Raw genomic sequence first — 22251 nt, 5'->3', positions numbered from 1 at the left:
GGATTGGATAGGTCTTTGGGACCCATTACGGCACACACATAGGCTTTGGGCACACACATAGGCTTTGGGCCGTGTGTCGTGATGCTTAGCCCTTTGGGGGTGGCTCTACGTGCACGTAACACATGATTTTTGGCTCTGCATCCGTATGACAGATTCTCGGCTCTGCGCATGTATGATAGGTTCTATGGGTAACTGACTTGGTGTGTTTTATTATAAATGTATTATACGGTTTTTATGCGATCATTTATTTTAAATTTATAAGCTATTCAGAATTTTAATGTTTGAATTTTTTTTGATAAATGGTTTATGCTTTGGTTTGGTTCATTAAAATATGATAGCAACTTTGAACGTATTTCTGAAAGCTTTTTAAAACTGAGGGATTTCAAAGAGTGACGTGAGGTCTTAGAGCTAAACGTGGTTCTGAAGAATTTCTGAACATAAAGTTTACATTTGTTTTCGTTTCCATAAATCTGTCCACTCACTAAGTTATCTCACCATTTCCCTATTTTTGTCTAAATTTTTCCCCCCAAGGTAGTAGCTTTGGTGGAGGTCGAGCCAATCACGTCGAGGCATATGCATCCATATCCTTACTCGGACCCTGTAGGCGCCATTTTAGTTTTGTAAAAATTCTTTGTAATAGAATAGTGGCTCTGATAACCACACTTAAATTTTAAGATAATTTTCTTTGAAATTGTTGGGTCTGAGACCCTTTTTTGGTTGTAGTAAAGGTGGTTGAAATTTTTAGAAGTGTTTTTACAGGTTTATAATTTTTGGGTTAGTTTATTTTCAGGGGAGGTTCTGCCGAATTTTTGGTAAGATTTTCCTTGGATTTGGATCCCACATAACCACTCTGGTATTCAGGGTGAAATCCGGGCGCGGTCCTGTCACTTACAAATTTGTGTAATCAATTAAGTTCAAAATGTGTGCATAACAACGAACATGGAAGAATTTACTACTCATTAACAATAGACCTCTAAAATTCAATTGATTCTTCAAAAGACCAACAAAACAATCATTCGCAGAAGCATTATGCAAAGTAATAGAAAATAACTTCTTCTCAATCCCCCACTGAGTTAACAATCCATTAATTTTCTCATACAAAGCAACACTAGAATGTGGAGGGGGCATATGACAAAAATTTAAAATCCTTTATATAATCTCCATTCTTGGTCAACAAAGTGGACTGTAAGAGTTGGGTACCCATCAGTGGTCACAGAGGTCCATAAATTAGATGTCAAACAAATATTTCCTTGAACTTCACTCAAAAAATTTTGAAGTTTAAATTTTTCTCTTTTGAACAACTTTAAAACACGTGCCTTAACAGTATTCCTACATGGCAACTTGATGTCAGGAGATATATAGGAGAATAAAGTTCTAACTCCCTCGTATTCAACAAAGTTAAAAGGCATATTATGCTTGATGATTGCCTCTATCAATAAATTCCTAAATACCTCATGATCAAATTTTGGGGAACGCAAACCAGATTGGGATAACATTAATTGCCCTAAATTAACATGTGAAATCTTAGAACAATTTTTCATGTGGGTCAACATATTACCTGTCCCATACGAACTATCACACACACACACACACACACACACACACACATATATATATATCATACAACATTGTCCACATTTAGCACGTTTCTTATTATCTGGACACTTACTCATAGGCAATTTTTCAAACACAACCCAAGCAGGAGATCTTAATTACTCATAGGTAAGCATATGATACACTACATAAGACTAATGATCAGCATCCAGACATCTACAGGTCTAGTTTACACTTTGGGTTTACACTTTTTGTGATTCAATGGAGACAAATATATAGAGAGACAAATATCTAACAGAGAGACAGAGAGACAGCAATGATCAGCAAGAAACAAAGAGACATAGAGGACCTGTTCAGAATATTGAACATTGACCAATTAATATAAGACCAAATAGGCATCGATCAATTATGTTCATTTAAAGAAACCTCAAAAGAAAAATGCAATCAAAGAATATAGCTGCAAATTCAAACACAAACATTCAATTTGATCACTACAAATCCAAACAGAAACAACAAACCCAGTGACAGAGAGAAAAGATCTTAGACTTGGGGTTTCAGAGTACCTTTGAGTACTAGTGTCGCTAGACTCGTTGATAGCTTGCGGGCTACTGGGCTAGGAGAGATACAGATAATCGAGACTGAGATGATGTTGTTGTCTTGTAGCTGAATGCTGAGAGATGGGCTTGAGTGCTTGACAGAGGGTTTGTCGAGAGAGAGAGAGAGTGAGTGAGTTTGGAGAGTGAGTCTTAACTCTTGATGTGCGGTGTGGCTGAGAAACTGAGAGAGAGAGAGAGAGAGAGAGAGAATGTGTGAGTCTGGAGAGTTGTTGAGAGACTGAGAGTGATGTACGGTGCAAGTGCGGATGTATGGTGTAGTCAGTAGTGAATTAGGTTAGCCACTTAGCCGATTAGGTTATTTTTTTCAACGAAAATTACTTAAATGCCCTTACACATAATGGGTAACCCGCGAATTGACTCGACTCGACTCGTTATCTTAACTGGTGACACTAATATCAACCCAACCCGATAACCTCAAATCCGAACTCGATCGTAAATTTTCGTGTTGTTTCGTGTCATGTTAACGGGTCGTGAGTGTTTTTGCCAGGTCTAACTCAAGGTTAGTTCCTGCTTGCCAGCTAGAGGGTACTAAGTGTAGCAATTTTACAATTTTACCCTCTAGCAATTTTTACTTATTCCTGGACTTTAATTGCAATTTCGATTTTGTTTTTTTGTTTTTTTTTTTTTCAGTTTGCTCTTGTTTCTATCGTTAGATTCTGTCACTCACTTATCTCGCTTATCTCAATTTGATTTTGTTTTTGGATCTGGTTCGATCTTGTTGTTGTTGATCAATTGCTAGTTTCAAGGTTAGTTTTATTTTGAATTGATGTTTGTTTTGTGTTTTTTTTTGCTTTGTTTTGGATTTTTTCTTTTCGATTCTTCCTCAAATTCAATCGATGATTTGATAATTGAAGTTGCAATTCTAGGTTTGATTTTTGTTTGTTAAATTTATAAGTATTGTCGATTGAATTTGAGTTGTTTAATTGATTTGCATGTTGATTTTCTGTTTAGGTATAGTATGTTTTGGATTTGAATTTGATTTTTGTTGACAGTATTATGTAGTTTTGGATTTGCATGTTGATTTTTGTTTAGGTATTGTGTTGAATTTGAATTTGGTAAAATTATGTAGTTGCAGTTGTGTTATACATACTTAATAGTTTACTTTTATTCACTTTTAGTTGCTTTTGTTGTTTAAATTGATTCATTTGCTCTGTCTTTGTTTATGTTATAGCAATGAAAGGGTTGAAGTTTGCTCGATGCACATATGGTGAAGATGGTGTTATGCTTGGCTTGCTAGAAAATACTACCTAGCTATATGGGACTGTGTTGTAAGCTGTGTTCCAGGTTTAAGAAATTCAAACCTGATCGGTTTGAGTTGTGCTATTCTTTTTGTGACAATAAGAAGATTAAGTTGGAATATGATCTGAATGTTCGAATCATGTTGATTGTGTTTGGTCTTATGAATACTAGTATTGTTGATGTTTCAATCAATGATAGAATAGAATTGGATGTTGCTATTGTTGATAAAAATTTCTCTTCATCTTCATGTATTACTGCATCTTCTGGTGGTTCCTATATGAGTATGGTTGTTGATGCTCATTTTGATGAGAAGTTTGGTTATGGTGAGGTTCATAGGTATCTCTCTACTGACTTAGGAGGGCTATATCCGTGAGATTGGCCCAAAATTTGAAGGTGGCGCTCCAGAATTTTGTGAGAAGTTAATCAAATATACTATATATTGAGTATGGTTTCCAATTTGTATATGTGAGAAAGACAAGAAGAGAGTCTCTGCTGTTTTTTTCAAGGAGACACATGGTTGTGAGTGGTCTATGTATGCTTCTACGTTTACTCTCAATGGTTTATTTTATATTAGAAAGTTAAAGAATGTGCATAAATCTTGTGGATTGGTTCAAGGCAAACAAACAGCTACTTGGAGGTCATATTGTGTCTACTTTGTCGAAGGAACAAGTTCAGTCTAATCCATCTATTAGACTAATCGACATTATATGAAGGATTTCAAGCAGAATTATGGTTTAAACATTTCCTACTACACAGCTTGGCATGGTAAGGACTTTGCCCAGTGTGCTGTTCTTGGTGATGAAGGTGACTCTTATAAGAACCTTAGTTGGTATATTGATGCATTGAAGTTGGCAAATGAAGGGTCTTTGATTGAGCTAGAATGCAATGAAAAGACCTGTCATTTTGAGCGTTTGTTCGTTTGTTTCAAGGCTTGTATCGATGGCTTTTTATTCCTTCGACCTATGTTGTTTGTTGATGTGACTTTCATAAGAATAAGTATAAAGGACAAATGCTTACTGCTTTTGCAAAGAATGGAAATCAAGGTATCTTAATGATTTTTGTGGTTTTGTTGCTTGGTGCTGCATTTTGATGTTTTGTGAATTATTTCTTATATTTATGGTTTCAGTTTTTTATTACTAATGTGTGTTTTGGTTTTGGGTCTTTGTAGATATAATCATTTTTGCTTTTGCTATTATTAATGCTGAGAGTGAGGCTAACTGGACTTGGTTCCTACAAATGATACGTGGCATTATAGAACCACAAGGTAGGACAGTGACGTTTATATCGGATTGCCACAAAGGACTTCTTCAAGGTGTGCCAAAGGTTTTTCCTTTTTCTCCATATGGATATTGTTTGTATCACTTGAAGAATAACCTACATGGAAGGTACCTTAGGACTTATTGTAAAATGGTTAGGGAGAAGGTTGTGCACTTGTTTACTCAACTTGCATATGCTCATACTGTAGCTGTTTATGAGGAGAAGTTGACAGAATTGTTGGTTGAGGGTGAGAGTCAAGTTTTTGAGTTTTTGGGTGAGCTTCCAAGAGAGAATTTTGCAAATACATTTTTTCCTAGGAGACGATATGGTGAGCTTAGTAATTCACTTTATGAATCTTTGAATAATATGATTAAGAATATTAACTTAATGCTTATATGTGAGTTGGTTAAGGAATGAGGCACAAGATTATGGAGATGATTTCTGAGAAGAGGGATGTTTCGTCTAGGTGGCATATTGTCCTTTATCAAAAAATTGAGGATGATATGAATTTTGAATTGAAAAAAGGAAGGCATTGGAAGGTTTCTCGGTCTAGTCCCATTGTTTTTGAAGTTAATGCGGATTATTCATGTGTGGTTGATCTTGAAAGATGTTTATGCTCTTGTCGTTAATGGCAGCTCAAAGGCTTTCCATGCATTCATGCAATGAGGGTGATTCAAAGCTGCATGTGGTGGTTCAGTTTATGATTTTGTTGAGAACTTTTGGAAGGTTAGTTACTATCGAGCTGCGTACTAGGGTGCAATTTTCCCTGTGTCAACTGTTTAGAAGCCCGATAGGTCACCATAGGTGCTTGTTCTACCACCTCGTATTACGAAGCAAGCTGGGACATCGAAGATATGTGAAGTTCCAAATCGACTAATGAAGTATAAGCACTATGGTGCATGTGGAAGGCATAATCAGAAGATATGCTCTGCTGTTATTGGATGATTTTGAAGCTAAAGATTTCAAGATTGGTTAATTTTTTCGATTAACATTGCACTGTAGTTAAAAAAGTCATATAATTTAGTGTTTTGTCAGGAAAATATCATGAAGTTTGAGCGGTTCATATATAAACATTGATTATTATAGTCTAGTTTTGGTTTTCCTAGGTTGTATTTACTATTATATGGAGATGGTATTGCTAAATTGTAGTGGTTCATTCAAAATTTAATTGATTTAGTCAGAACTTTTACGGTTAATTGCTATTATATTTGGATGCAAGTTGATGAGTTTTTTTGCCTTTATATTTCTATTATTGACGTCCTTGGAGTTTCATATGCACGTGTAGTTCACCCACAGTTCAGTTGTGAAGAACACTTATTCAGATACTTAATTGTTTAACATACTTGCCTTATTTGGTATTTTTTTATTGTCTATTTGGTGCTGGAGAAGGTTTATATTTGATACATTTTACTTTGTTAAGCTTAGTTTGTCTTTGATTTGCATTTTATTATGTTGCTTGCATGATTAGCTTGTTATATTAGGCTTTTCCTTGATATAGGTTGAGTTTTCGATGATCTTTTAGTTGGGGTAGCAAGTATAGCTTTTAGTTTCATATTAAATGATTCGAAATAGGTTTTTAAAGAATTCTAAATGGAAACAAATAAGCTAAAATTATCACTTTATCAAATTTATCACGTCATGTAATTTGTAATGATATTTCTGAAAATACATGAAACTGCTGTATCTAAAGCATGTGTGAACACTGTTAAGCCAAAATCCCCTGTGAAGCATGAAACGTTCTATGATATGTGCACGAAACTTGTAAATGTCAGTCTTGTTAAATTTGTCCATTATGTCATCTCCCCTTGCATTATGTCTTGTGTAGTACAAAACAAATATGTCATAGTCATCTCTGCAAAAAGAATTTAATTATGTTATTTTAAAAGTTTTTTCATTAGTAATAGAATTGATTTGGGGAGAGTTAAGTTACTTATGAATCATCCTTTTGTTGCGGGTAGTGTTCGTTATTCTCGATTGGGAAATTGCATGGCCTGGTATTGATGTATTGTGTTGTTAGATATTGTCCCTTTGTCAATGGCCTTCTTGTCAGCATGTATTGATTGAGAGACTGTGGATGCAGTTGTCTTTCAGTGTTGAATGCTCCTGTGTTTAGCATCCTTTGTGCACAATGCTTTTGGTCTTGCAACCATTTTTCGACTTCTCCTTTCTGCATGTTCATTAGCTTGTCAAGTATGATGCAGTTACAATATAAAATAAAAAGGGGATTTGAAAATAGGATAGTGGGTTACCACTATCTTGGCTATTTCATATATTTGTCCGTATGGTGCAGATTTCGTAATGTGTTTGAGTTGTAATGTGTCCATTTCTCTTAAAGCTTGTCAAAAACGAACAAAGAGTAATGGTCAACACTGTGTATTGGGAAGAACATCTTTTGCATAGTTCCTACATTTTCAAATACCTTCTCATGCAATTGACTTTGTAGTGATCTTGTGTGTCCTCCTACTATGTATTTATGTTTTCATATGTAGTTTCAAAATAAGAATAAAATACAAGTATGTATATTGAAAGTAATAAAATTGGTTTTACTTGTCCTAGCTTACATGTATGTAAGTGTTTTAGTATAAATTCTGCTGAAGTTCAGAATTGTCCAACTCATCTCCCCGCAGTATTTCATATTTCATAATATGCATCAATGATCTAGAAGTATTTGGTTAGTTTATTTTTGACAAGTTATATGAAATCAGTAGAAAAAATTTGATACATGTATATATATCTGATATTACACTACAGTATCAAGAAACACTTCATAAATGTCACTTCGAAAAAGTATTGTATGTGTTGATGACCAGAAATATGCCCTACATGTATTATGATTATATTAGAATAATTTTTTATGTTATGGATATCATGATTAAACACATGTTTTGTTGAAGTTTAATTATAAATGTACTTCCTTGCTGGTGCCTCTTTACAATATTGTTGAATGTTCGCATTTTGGTCCTTATTTAGAAATCTGAAAACCATGAGCTTTTGCCACACCAGTTTTTTTGGGATTCTTGGATCGTTCTGTGTGTTGGTCTTTTTCTCTTCTTTCGTGTCACTTAGAGCAATCTGATCAGATTCTTGTGTGGATTTGTGTTATTTGTTTCTTGCCATTTTTCTTCTTTTTGTTGGAGGGTTGTGCTCAGGATCATGGTCCTTTTGTGATGTTGATGCTCTTGATCTTGTCTACACTCATTTTTTTCTTGATGGCTTGTCTTATTTAGCCTCATTTTGTTTGTCATCTTGAGCTTGTTGTTGAGACTTTACTTTTGCCTTTTCTTCTTCCTGCTCTTTCATTTATTGCACAATCTCATTAATTTTTCTCAATCTTTCGAGCTGCTTATTTTTCAGTTTTATTGCTAGCTTGTATGACTAGACTTTACCCTGCATTTTGATATATTTTCCCCACAAATTCTTGTACTCTTTTTTTTTTTTCTCTCTAAACTTCTTCAATTCTTGGTCTTTTCACACTTGTAGAATAGCTTTGTGACGAACTTGTTTTACCATATGCAAGACTCTGTAGCAGATGACAACATATCTTTGAATGTCCATCCTTCCATTCCACTTGTACACTACTTCACAATTTTTTCAAATGTGTTCTTGTGTGTTGAGCATTTCTGAGTTGTCCATCTCTTGTCTTATAGATCCCACAATCATAAAAAATTATATCCCAAGGTATTTTTGTTTCTTGGGCTGTAGTACTTTTCTCATTCATTTTTTTCTGAATATTATCTTATTATTGGCCTTTTATAATCTGCAACTATTTCTTCTTCTTTTGGCTGCAGCCACAGTGCAGCCGCTTATTATGCTTTTCATTGAATATTTTTTATTAATTTTTTTTTTTGGTACATATTTTATTAAATCTTTTTAATTGAACAGTTAATAGCCATCACTTTGCAACATTTAAAATGGGTCATTCTTTCCTGCAAAATGTGTGTGAGTAAATAGTGCTAAATTTAAATAATTAAAATGTGTAAAGGTGAAATGTACGAGTAAAAATAAACTGACCGCATTGATAAAAATGGATATTATAAAAAAAATCGTGAATTATTACCCTTTACTATAGGATATTGGGGGTTTGGACATGAAAATCTCTCATGAACTCATAGTTGAGATTAACTAAGACAAGATAAAGAAATTTCACAGCCTCGTTACCAATTTCTTTCAATTTCAAATCTAAGTTACAAAAATCAATCAATGGAAAAACAAAGTCACAATACATATATAGCCCAATGCATCCCTCTTCTCTCTCAAAGAGGCAACACAACTGAGCGAATGTGGGGCTTAATTAGGTCATTAATCACTACAGCAGCCTAAGTAAGGATAGCATACATTGTGGTAAAGAAATAATAATTGCTATACCATTATTATTGGTGTCACATAACTATAGAAATTGACCGATTACATTATTAATTAGTAGCTCATTAATAATTTATAAATTGGATGATGCATGGATCAATTTGTTCAAGGGCATTTGGGTTTTCCTTCTTGGGTCTTCCAATTGTTGTAGCAAGGGCACACTTGCTTGTTGCCAAACACTCCTGGAGGGACACACAGGCATTTGGCGCAGCACTTTTGGCAGAAGAACATGCATGGCTTCTTGTGAGATGTTGCTGAGCAACGATAAGTACATTTCGGTTTGCAAGCTATACATATATATATAGCACCCCATTAACATCATCAGTACGTACAATTTACTAGAATATCAAATATCAAAATTGTTCTTACTTAAATAAAAATTATATATCTATATATGTGTGTGATGGGTTTATGAAATTACTGACAGAATTCAAATTTATGTACCTGAAGGACGAAGCTTTGTGTAAGCCTGCTCATCAATTACAAAAACACAAGGGAATTAGATCAGAGCTATTTTATATATAACAAGAGGACTACCGATATATCGATGCATATATGGAAATATATCCACTGTTATACTTCTTATTATTACTTCAATTATTATATTTGTTTCAAATAAGCTCAAAAATGTTATTAATTCACTACTCATTTATTCACCCACCATTAAATTTATAATATATACTATGATGATTATATAAACTCAGCTGTGCATCTGAATCCATACATACATATAATATTGATAGTAAACAGAAAAAATGTTTTCGTTTTAGACAACAGCTAGCCTAACATATTTATTATGATGCGGCACTAAATTGTCAATGTAAACCATTGTCAAGTGGACTATTACTAAGTTGAATGTTTGGTAAAAGATTAATAGTGATAATATAAAGAAAATTTACCCAAGGAAATTACTCAAGCCAGAAGAAAGTATATGTATAATTAGGAAGATAGAGGTATGCATATACCTCAGCAACATGAGAGAATGTGACTAGAAGAAGCAGAGAAAGCAGCAAGAGGGAGGTGTACGGACGTCCTGCCATTGCTTCTAGTGATGCTGTGTGGGATAATATGAAGCAAAATAGTAGTCTAAAATATATTTCTCACAAAGCACTAGGGGGAGATAGATAGTTTATGGTTTGAAGAATGAGGAATTGTGGGTATATTAATAGGAATGCTGAGTGAGGAAATTAATTACGGGAATTAAGGAATAGATGCGCGGTTTAAGGCGTAGAATGGGGCCGGGTGGAGGCACCAAAGAGTCCATATGGGATTGGGAGTTTCGTGAGAGAGTGATGAGCGTTGAAGGCGGCGTGTCTAATGCTTGGTTCTTTTTGGGTTGCTTTTTGTCAACTTTAACATGTTACTATGTTAGTTATTGTCTTTTATACTCTTTTTCTAACAATCTAATCTTCACGTGCTCCACTGTTTTACCTAATATAATCTTTTAACTAATTTTGAATACTCGCTTAAAATAAACCATAATGGAATTATCAAATTTATCATCAAATATTGTGTAAGTATGTATATTAATATTTTACCAATTAGAGCATCACCAATGCTCATATTTTAAGGGAAAATATTTTGTGCCCTAATATGATGTTACGTACAAAATTATTTTTAACACATCACTATTTATTTGCCACATCAAATTAATATCATTATTATTAAAAAACTATTTTATCCAATTCAAATCTAATTGTTACAATTTCTTTTTATAATTCAGTGGTCTTTTCAACAATCATATCATATTTAAAGAAATTAAATACTCATATGTCTTTCACAGTCTTCTTCTTTCCATTCGAAGTCTCTCTCTTCATTTTACACTATAGCCTCTCTCTCTCTCTCTCTCTCTCTCTCTCTCTCTCTCTCTCTCTCTCTCATAGTGATAAAAAGCCCCTTTTGATTTATAAATATAGAGGCAAGTTGGACTCTTAGAAATTGAGCCCTATTCCCTATACCCAAATTTCATATATGCAGTAAATAGATGAAAGTCTGAAAGCAATCTTCAAGAACATATATAGCTGTGATTGCAACCTTTGTGGGCTGTTGGCTCCAATAGACTATGAACAAGAACAAAAGTACTACAACAACATCAAACAAGAAAAAAGTCATGAAGCAACAGGGTCAAGGACAACGCAACAGCTAAAAACATTATCAATTAGCAGTCCACTACCATTATTAATGGCATCATTCTTGTCTAGTTCTATTGTAAACCTATATTACATAAAGCATTCCTGGCCCAAAAAAAAGAATGCTAGCAATTGCCACCATGGAAGAGATTATGATGTGATAGAGTTTATAGCTAGGGTTTAAATGATTTATGGCTTGGATATATATTTTTTTAATTTAAATTTTGTAAAATTTATAATGAAGGTTAAAATAGTATTTGGAAAAACTGATGTGGCAAGAAATAATGAATTTAGGCCAAAAGACATTTTTGGTCTTTGTACTATAGTTGAGTCGTACTTTGGTCCCCGTAATTTCAATTTTCATTTTTTAAGGATCGTGATTCCATTAATGTCGCAATCAAGTCCAAGCTGTCAAAATTGTCTACTTCAGAGCCAATCAGGTGGTGCCACGTCGTCATTTTTTGTCTCGATTTTGACGAATTGGACCTAATTGCGACACTAATGGAAACACGGTGAGTTAATTACACTTACACCCCCTGAGATTTATCGTCTTTTCACATACATTCCCTGGGATTTCAAAAATTACACATACACCCCCTGAAGTTCCAAAACAATTGCATATAACTCCCTACAAGAGAAAAAAATAAATAAACAAAAAAAAAAATTTGTATTGAGGTTGGACCTTACACCTTGAGTAATCCTATTAGGCCATTTAATCTCTTAGCATGCCTTTTTGCATAATTTTTCATCATTTTTCGTCTCACTATAGGGGATTATATGCAACAGTTTTGAAACCTCAAGCGGTGTATGTATAATTTTTGAAACCCCAGGGGGTATATGTGAAAAGATGATAAACCTCAAGGGGTGTAAATGTAATTAACTCGAAACACAGTTCTTAAAAAAAGCAAATTGAAATGATGGGGACTAAAGTGCGACTCAGTCATAATACAGAGACCAAAAATGTCTTTCAGCCATGAATTTTATTAAACAACATTAATTATTTTAATTAACATGTCATTAGGGCACTCTAGTGTTGCCCATGTTTTAAAAGTAAATTAGCAAAAAACCATAAAAAATTATAATTTTTTAAGCCATAAGCAGTGCTTTAAAACTAAACTTTTTTCTTGACGCCATATGTAACTTTCATATAGTTACACTTTATTTTGTTATGATGTAATATATAAAGAGTTAGACTTTATTTTGTTATGATACAGAATATAACTCTTGTAATGTTATCACTTTATAATTTCGTAAAATTACACTTTGTAGAATGATGTATTATTGTTTTAAGGTTTAAGCATTTAGAGTTTAGGTTTTATGACTTTATATTTAGGGTTTTAGGGCTTTAGTCATAAATTCTAAAAATTATACCATAAACCCTAAACTCTCAAAAGAATTAAAAAAAAAAAAATTGAACTAAAACTTGGGTATGCTTCAGTTTGAATAGTATTAAGTACTCCATACTTGATTTTTTAAAATTGAGGCTTAAAAATATTTTTTGTGGCTTAAAAATAAATATATTAAAAGTTTGGGTTTATGACGAAAAAATGTTCTATGTTATGGCTTATTAATAAAAAACTGTATCAATAATGCTAGGGATCCCAACTTATTTTCTCAACTGTTCTTTTCACCTTATGTGTCATTACTTTACTGGACAAGGTATTTCATTTTCTTTTGTAGGTTTCATTTTTAGCTTTTTTGCATTAATACCACCCATAAAATTGTTTTTGGCAAATTACCACCTATACTTTCACAAATGTGCCAATTTACCACGCACTGTTATATTTTATGCTGAATTTGAAAATTTTTTTCCCAAACTTCCCATTTTGTCCATCAATACAATTAAAAAATAATATTTATTTTAAAAACTATTTCTAAAATATAATTATAAAAAAAAACTTAAAAACTAAAAAATAAAAAATAAAAAAGGAAATACCCACACACAAAAATCCCACCCCATCCACCTAGCTGGTGACAGCTCCTCTTTCCAGCGCAAGCCCACTAGCCGCCTTCATCCCCCCATTTCTCTCTCCATCACCCTCTCTCTCTCTCTCTCTCTCTCTCTCTCTCTCTCTTCCCCTCTCCTTCTCTTTGCTGGTGCTACCATCTCTGCCCAATCGCCGACAAACCTCAAAGCTCATACCTCGACCCAGTCGCTAGTTACAGAAGTCGCCGGCCTCCAAGTAGGTTGCTCAGATATGGGCAGATGAGAGAGAGAGGAAGACAGGGAGAGGGAAAGCAAGAGAGAGAGAGAGAGAGAGAGAGAGAGAGAGAGAGAGGGAGGGCTGGGTATGGGTGCGATGGGGCCAAGGCTAGGTGGGCGGAGTGCGATTAAGCTGGGTAGGGGGGTGCGACGGGGCTGCGGGGTGGGACGAGGATGGGCTGGGGTGGGGGGGAGGGAAGAGCGAGGGAAGGGCTAGGGATGGGTGCAATCAAGTAGGAGAGATGAATTCTTTTTAATTATTTTTTATTTGAATAAATTTTAAATTTTACCTTTTTATTATAAATAGTTATTGGGGCCAAGTAAGTAAATGAGTGGGTTTACTTAGGCCTTCCACTATGCACCGGATTTTGTGACCCAAAAACCCATTTTGGGCCACAAATGGGTCACAACTCCTCACTACGGGCCGGAATGTGTGACCCAAAATGGGGTGTAACCCAAAGTGTAACTCAGAAGTGGGTTTCATGTGTGACCCAAAATGGGCTGTGACCCAAATGAACTTTAAGCCCACGTGAAGGAGAGAGAAACAGATCAAGGCTGAAGACAGAGGTGGGCCCCGCGCCTGACAAAGCTGACGAGCGGCTGCTGTTGGCTGACGCAGCTGTCGGCTGACGCAAGCGCACTCGGAGTCCACGCTGCCTCCCTTCGTTCGTTGACGCGTGGCTGCATGGGATACTCACCAACGGTCCAGATCGGCCGACCGTTGGTGATCAACGGCTGCTGCGTTTTGGGCTTTTTTTTTTTTTTTAGATGGGCCGGGGATGGATCTAACGGCTGGGATTAATGGACCGTTGATAATCAACGGTCCAGATCGGCCTTTTCTTTTTTTTTTTAAACAAATATTTAATAAATCATTTAAAATATATATAATATCCGAAAAATTGCCAAAAAATTTCGAAAAAATTTTAAAAAATTCCCCAAACCCTCCAACAGCTATATTTTCAAGGATGTCTATATATATCACACAACACTCATATGGTTTCATCACAATTTACAACCTTTGTTTACCAAATTGATTGGAAATTTTTTTTTCTTTGTCATGGCTCCAAGAGGAAGTGCTTGGGTGGTAGCTGAAGATGAAGCCCTAGTGATGGCATACCTAGAGAGGTCTCCCGACGGTTGTCTTGGTGCCCAAATTAGAGCCGCCATGCTTTGGGAACAAATTTATGAAATTTTCAAGCGTAACATGGGGGGTGAAACAATTCGTAAGGTTGGCGGTGTTAAAGCACGATTCAAAGATATTGCGCGTGATTGCAACAAATTTTATGCTTGCTTATTGGAGGCCGAGCGAATGCGTGCAAGCGGTGCAAATGATGCCAATGTGGTAAGTTTTTATGCATTTATATATTTGCATGATTATTTTTTGTATCCTCCAATTATCAAGCATATTTATATATTTGTATAATTATTATATGTTTTGTTTATAAATGAAGCATATTTATATAATGGTATTACTATTTTATTGTTTTGTATATGTATCAAACATATTTATATATTTGTATGATTATTTTTGGTTGTGTTTATAAATGTAGCATATTTGTATAATGATATTATTATATTGTATTTCCACTATTTTGTTTATCTATCAAGCATATTTATATATTTGTATGATGTTGGTTTTTGTTTTGTTTATAAATGTAGCAAATTTACTATTTATGTAAGTTATGTTTGCATTTCCACAAGAAAATTTATATATTTTAATTTTTATTTTATTATTGTAGTTTACGCAAGCACTTGAAGGCTTTCGAAACAAGACTGGATTCAAGTTTCCATGGGTGCACATTTGGGAAAAAATAAAGGAAAGTGCAAAGTATGCTGCCGTTCATGCTCCTGTTCGGGTTAGTGATTCAGAGACCCCCGCCACCGACGATGCCGACACTCCCGCCGATGATGATCCCGAGGAGACCGATCCAGTCATACCACTTGGCGAGGACGAAAACCCACCACCATTCCAACCATGCGGTTCCTCGCGGCCAAGGCCACCAGGGAGAAACCATGCAAAACGGGCCAAGGCAGCCGAGCCCGTCCAAACTCATATGGTTGAGGCAGTAGATCATTATAATGAAAATTCAAGGATTTTCATACAAACGAGAGTTGACAGAGAGCGTGCAAGGAGTGAAAGAGACGCCGCAAAGGACGCAAGAGAAAGGATGAGGATCGAGAGGCAGCTAGAATGGGAAGAACAAAATATTATGGGCCAAGACCTCTCCAAAATGAATGATGGGCAACGGATGTATTGGGAGCAAAAGATGGCTGAAGTCATTGCAAGGAGGCAAATGCGTGCTAACCACCATTCGGAGTCCACTCCATCTGGATACTACCCGGATCTTTCCAACCTCACTCACTCAAACCAGGGGTACCCGCCTAATAATTAGAATTAGACCTTGCTCTTCAATTGTGTTTTTTAGTTTGAATGTTAATCTTGTTTTAAATTATGTTTGCTCTTTAATTGTATCCTTTAATTTGAACGTCAATCTTGTTTTAAGTCATGGTTTGCTATTTATTCAATTAATGTTTGCATTTCCACCCAACATTGGATTCTCCCTTATTAACCACAGACTGATGCATGCTTTACAGTAGATAAGACTGATGCATGCTTTACAGTAGATAAGACTGATGCATGCTTTACAGTAGATAAGACTGATGCATGAAATGACTACACCATCATAAAGCAAATGAATGTGGACCATTCATTCGTTATCTCAAATGCAAGTGGTTTCAGTATAAATACCACTATATTTACCATGTTACACTCAATCTTATTTCAGGATCATTTCTCATTCCATAAACACCCAAATGAATACTTTGTATGTGTATTCATCCTCCTCCTCGTCTTCGGACTCTGATGCTGAATGGGATAGGGAAGAGGATGGAAGGGAGATGGTGGGTAAGTTGATTGTGTCAATGGGTCATACCGTCGTCGCCGGTACACCAAGGCATGGCGGTACTTCTTCAAATCGCCGGTACACACACCGGAATCGAGAAGCCGCCCACGAACGTCTCATGGACAACTACTTCATCCCCTCGCCAATCGAGGACACCGTGACTTTCCGCAGGCGATACCGCATGCACCAACCGCTATTCAATAGAATTCTCGAAGCGGTCTGCCTCCAGGATGAGTATTTCCGGCCAACAGTTGATGCCGTCGGTAGAGTGGGTTGCACACCTCACCAAAAGGTGACTGCAGCACTGCGGGTGATGGCATATGGCATTCCATATGATTTGGTCTCAGAGTCAATGACCATTAGCCAAACCACCATACGACAATCATTCTTGAAGTTCGTGAGAGCCATCACTGACGTCTTCGGACCAGAGTATCTCCGGAGGCCTACTCCGGCCGATTTGAGGAAACTTTTGCGAAAGGGGAGTCGTAGAGGATTTCCAGGTATGATTGGTAGCTTGGATTGCATGCATTGGGTATGGCAAAATTGCCCAATGGCCGAGCAAGCTGTGTACCGTGGGCATTATCGTGTCCCAACAGTTATCCTTGAAGCCGTTGCTGGGTACGACACGTGGATATGGCATGCAAATTTTGGTATACCTGGGTCGAATAATGATATCAATGTGCTGGACTGTTCTCATCTCTTTGATGATATGATTTCCGGCCGAAACCACAGGGTGAAATTCACTGTGAATGGGATAGACTACACCATTCCATACTTTCTTGCAGATGGGATCTACCCTCAATGGTCAACTCTTATCACTACATTGCACAGTCCCGTTCTTCCCCACCATAAGTTGTTTGCCGCTCGACAGGAGGGATACAGGAAGGATGTGGAGAGGGCGTTCGGAATTTTAAAAGCCCGGTGGCAGATTATAAAACGACCTGCTCGTTATTGGCGTCCGATTGAGCTTGGGTATATCATGAAGGCGTGCATAATATTGCACAATATGATCGTGGAGGATGAGCGCCCTGAGGATGACGGTAGGGATGACCCAATAGACCCAGAAGCGAGCACTAGAAGGGCAGAAGCTGAATACGAAGGTGTAGAACCATGTCCGACCGGTGCCGCTCCATCATCATTACCTGAGATGAATGTTCGTCGGAATTTGCTTAGGGACCGAAATGTCAACGAATCCCTAAAAACTAATTTGATTGAGCACATCTGGATCCGAGAGGGGAACCCACCACTTGCCCCAACATATTGACGTGGGTGTCAATTCTTCATCATCGGACTCCGAATAAGAAGTTCGATTCATTTTCTGTCATGTCGAATGCAGTTGTTGTTGTTGTTTTTTCTTTAAATCATCGTATTGTTCTTGTTTTTCCTTTTAGTGATCATGTTGTACTTGTTTTTCCTTTAAATCATCGTGTTGTTTTTCTTGTTTGTGGTTGTTGAAGTCCCGATGTTGTAAGGCTTATGTTGTCTAATTTATGAAATTTTCTTATTTTAAATATATTCAATATTGACCTTATTTTAAAGATCTCATTAAAATAAGATCACTACAATCATTTTTATTATACTTTAAATTTAAAATTATCAATTAAATATCACTTAATCAATATTAGGCATATTTTAAATATGTATAAAACACTGTGACCCAAAATGGGTCACAGCACCATAAATGGGAGATTTGGGTCACAGCACTATTTGTGACCCAAAATGGGTTTTGGGTCACAAAAAATGGCTTTACCATAGTGGAAGGCCTTAGAAGAGTCTTTTTTTTTTTCAATTTTTTAAATGCTTTTATCATATGAATTGACAGAAATACCCTTAAAATAAACTGAAAAATTAATGGAAGTGACGGTAGGTGCCAAATTGGCACATCTGTGAAAGTATAGGGGTAATTTGCCAAAAAACATTTTAGGGGTGGTATTTGTGCACACCCTATAGTATGAGTGATATTAGTGCAAAAAAGGTTTTATTTTTTAGTATCCAATGTATGAATGCATATAAATTGAAAAAATAAGTTGGGATCTCTAGCACTACTAATATGATATGTGCCATCTAATTAAGTGTGCCAATCATATTAGGGAAATTGGCTTATTATTTGTTTTGCTCCACAAAGTTGAAAATAATTTTCATTTTACCACCGGTAACTACTTTTGTTCCACTATATCATCCATAACTAATCTAGTAATTTATGTGTTTCACTTAGAGCTGCCCATCGGTCGGATCGAATCGGTAAATGGCCTTGCCGATTCAATTACCGAAAATTTCGGTAATTCAATTTTGATGCTGATTTCCGAATTGATTTTTTCGGTATTCGGTATTTTTCGGATCCTTCGATTTTCGGCATTTTTCGGTATTTTCGGTATTCATCACCAAATACAATCAGTCCTGCAATTCCAGAAAAACCATTAATCAAAACAAGATTTACCTGCAATTCCAGATCGACGACTGAGTTGGGTGAGGATTGTGAGGTAGATCGAGAGTTAGAGAGATGAGAGATGGAACAGTGAGAGTCTGAGAGAGGCAGAGAGAGAGAACGAGAGAGGGAGCCTCCGACATCTCTGGCTTCGATCCGCCGCCGTGGTTGATCGGATGGAGAATCCGAGCACACCATCGTGCTCAAGACGTCGAGAGGAAGAAGACTTGGGTGGTGGGAAGCCTTGACGCCGCCTGGAATGAAAGTCAACGCCGGCGACAATTCCGGATTATGGGTTCGGGTTCGGGGTTTTCGGCTGGGTTCTGGGCAATCAACGCTCATGCGAAGAGAGAGGAGGGAGAGAGGAAGCTTTGGGGACTGGTCTCGTCGCCATTGACTGCTGGACGAGAGAGTTCTCGTCGGAGATGGTGATCGGCGCAAGGAAAAGGAAGACAGAGAAGAAGAAAAAAAAAACTAAGAAAAGAAAAACTAAGAAAGTGAGGAAGAGAGTCACGGGGGGGGGGGGACTCTATACAATCAAGAAGATGGAACTGTTTTCAAAGTTGATTAAGAAACCAAAGCATCGAGAACAAATTAAATAGATTGATTCATATACCCATATTTATGAACCTTGGAATTGAAACCCATCCGTTGTATATAGGGGTGGGTGGGCGCAAATAAAAAGAAAGGAAAGAAAAAAATGAAAAAAATGAAAAAAAAAAATGAAAGGAAAGAAAAAAAAGATTGGGGTTTGGGCAATTGGGGTTTCAATTGGGGTTTCGATTGGGGTTTCGTTTGGGGTTTCGATTGAGATTTCGTTTGAGGTTTTTTAGTTGTTTTAATTTATGTAATACATTTCTATATAAATAAATAATTAAAAATATCCTAAACCCTAATATAAACTATAGTATAAGACTATAATACCATAATACTAAACCCTAATATAAGACTATAATACTATATGTTATATGTTATATATGTTACATATATAAATTATAGTATTATAAACTATGTAGTATATACTATCAAATATATAAACTATAGTCTTATAGTATTATAAACTATACACTATCAAATATATAAATTATAGTCTTATAGTATTATAAACTATATACTATATTATATACTATTAATTATATAAACTATAGTCTTATAGTATTATAAACTATATACTATCAAACTATAGTAACTACTAAGTACTAATTAGTTTATAACTTTATAACTTTATATATAACTATATATTATATACATAAACAATGTTAGGTATATATACATTATAGAGTAATTAACAAATAATAATAGACTTAGTGTATAGAGTTTACTATTTAGAAATTAAAATTGTATGCATAATTGGGTTTTAAGTTTTAAGTTTTAAGTTTTAATTATAGTGTATAGGATATTAATAGAGTTTAGTGTATTTAACTTTTAAGTTTTAAGTTTAGGATATAAGATAAAGTGTTTAGACTATAGAGAATATATAATATATATAAGGTAAAGTGTCTAAAACTATAAGTTATAACTAAAAGTCTAAAACTATATACTAATTCGTAATTTTATTATATAGGGTATAAGTATAACTAAAATTATATATTAAAACATTATTATATAAGTAGTTTATACTTTGTACTATATACTATATAGAGTTATAAATTATATGCCATATAAAGTTAGTAAAGTTATAAACTATATATTTATATAAACTATATGGTATTATGAACTATATACTATATAAACTATATACTAAGCATATTAATGTAATAATAATACATATAAATATATATAACCATATACTAACCATATTAAATTATTAATGTAATAATATTACATATAAATATATATAACTAAATTTCGGTAATTGTTTCGGATTTTTCGGTATACATTTCGGTTTTTTCGGTAATAATCGATTCGGTTACTTTCGGTCATAATTTTCGGTAATCGGTCGGTTTACCAACTTTTTTCGGTTTTTACCAAAACCAAACCAACTTTTTCGGTAATTTTTTGGTTTCGGATTTTCGATTTTTGGCTTGTTAAAATCAATTTACCAAACCAAAAAATTTCGATCGGTAATCGGTCGGTTCGGTAAATACCAAACCAATGGGCAGCCCTAGTTTCACTCTACTACTCATAACTAACTCATGTGTCTCACTTTACCCTTTTTCATCTATTCCATCAGCCAATCAGTCAAAATTTGTGATGTAGCAGGGACCTTTTGGTCATCCAATTCCGTCCACTTGAAAAAAAAAATGAATAAAAAATTCTGATATTTTAAAAGATTGGTGATGTGGCACTTACATGGCCATTGTGGGCATCTTTTTTACTTATGTAATTTGCCATATGTACAAAAAAATTATAAAAAATTATAATATGTCAAAAACTTTAAATCAATTAAAAAAGAGAGCTGTTATTTGCACACTTCATTTCCTCTTACTACACACCCCCCACACTCTTCTTAAATTAGAAATTTTTCATAACACACTCCTCCCATTATCAAAATACCCCTATCTTATTCATCTCACCAAATTTCTCACTACCGACCCACCCAACACATCTAAACATTACACACCCCACTCAACGCATCCAAACAATACACACCCCACCCCCAACCCCACCTCCCAACCAAAAACAGCCGACACACCCCACCCCCACTATCATCGGCTCCGTCAATGCCGCCGCCAAATCTGGCGTCGGTGGTCTCACCACCTTGCTGCAACACAATAGCCATTGCTGCCAAGTTGAGGTATGCCCTAACCTAAAGTTTTTGGATTTCAATGCAAATCTAAGGCTTTTTTACTTAATTACAATTGGTTAATCCATCCAAAAACCTATTTTTATCTATTTGAGATGATTTGGAGTGCATGTTTTTTGGGTTTTAAGATTGGAATTTCGGGTTTGGGGCTATAATATTTCGCGGTTTGTTTGGCACTGGTCTGCCGAACAATTTCGACTTATTCGGCAGCTATATGCCTAATAGAACGAGATAGTTCGGCAGAACACTGCCAAACGAAACATTTAAAAAAAAAATTTGTTCGATAGGTGTCTGCCGAAGAGTACATAACTATTCGACAGGTGCTTGCTGAACGATTCCAGTTTGTTTGGTGGCTTTCTGCCGAACCTTCTGTATTGTTTTTTAATTCTTTTTTTTTTTTTAAGCTTTTGTAAAATCTTAAATTTGCTAATGCAATTTGTTAATTTCTTTTTTGAAATACAGGTATGAGACAAAGAGGGAAACATGCTTCATCTTCAACCGAAGGGAAATCATCCGGAGTTTCAAGTAAAAAACGACCCGCAACTTTTGAGAAGAGAAATAGAGTAGCACAATCTAATCGTGAGACGGTTGCTGAAGAACCAAAGGATGAGGTTCATATGCAGCCACGCTATACAAATGTTGATGATGAGGACAACCCCAACAATTTAGCTCAACCTTTTATAGAATGATATTAGGTAAAATTCATAGTGAATTTTATTCATCTCCTTAAGAGGATTTTATACTATACAAGAGATATACAAGAAAGGAAAGTACATCCTAGTAAATATAGGAAATCTATTTAACCACTAACAAACT

At 35.4% G+C, this 22251-nt stretch overlaps 1 protein-coding gene across 1 annotated transcript; it reads right to left on the bottom strand.

The window, feature by feature from the left end:
* Positions 1-8922: 8922 nt before the first annotated feature.
* Positions 8923-10150, bottom strand: LOC147283224 (protein RSI-1-like). Its single transcript, XM_086247749.1, has 3 exons — positions 9995-10150; positions 9474-9498; positions 8923-9316 (listed from the first exon to the last, which is right to left on the bottom strand). Exons 1-3 carry the CDS (start codon positions 10067-10069, stop codon positions 9135-9137), a joined length of 282 nt encoding a protein of 93 aa, XP_086103875.1. The 5' UTR covers positions 10070-10150; the 3' UTR covers positions 8923-9134.
* Positions 10151-22251: the final 12101 nt, after the last annotated feature.

This window comes from Dryas octopetala, chromosome 6 (genome assembly GCF_963921425.1).
Source record: "Dryas octopetala chromosome 6, drDryOcto1.1, whole genome shotgun sequence".
NCBI lineage: Eukaryota > Viridiplantae > Streptophyta > Magnoliopsida > Rosales > Rosaceae > Dryas > Dryas octopetala.
Note: the sequence above shows the minus strand (reverse complement) of the source record. Positions and strands in the feature narration are given on the sequence as shown.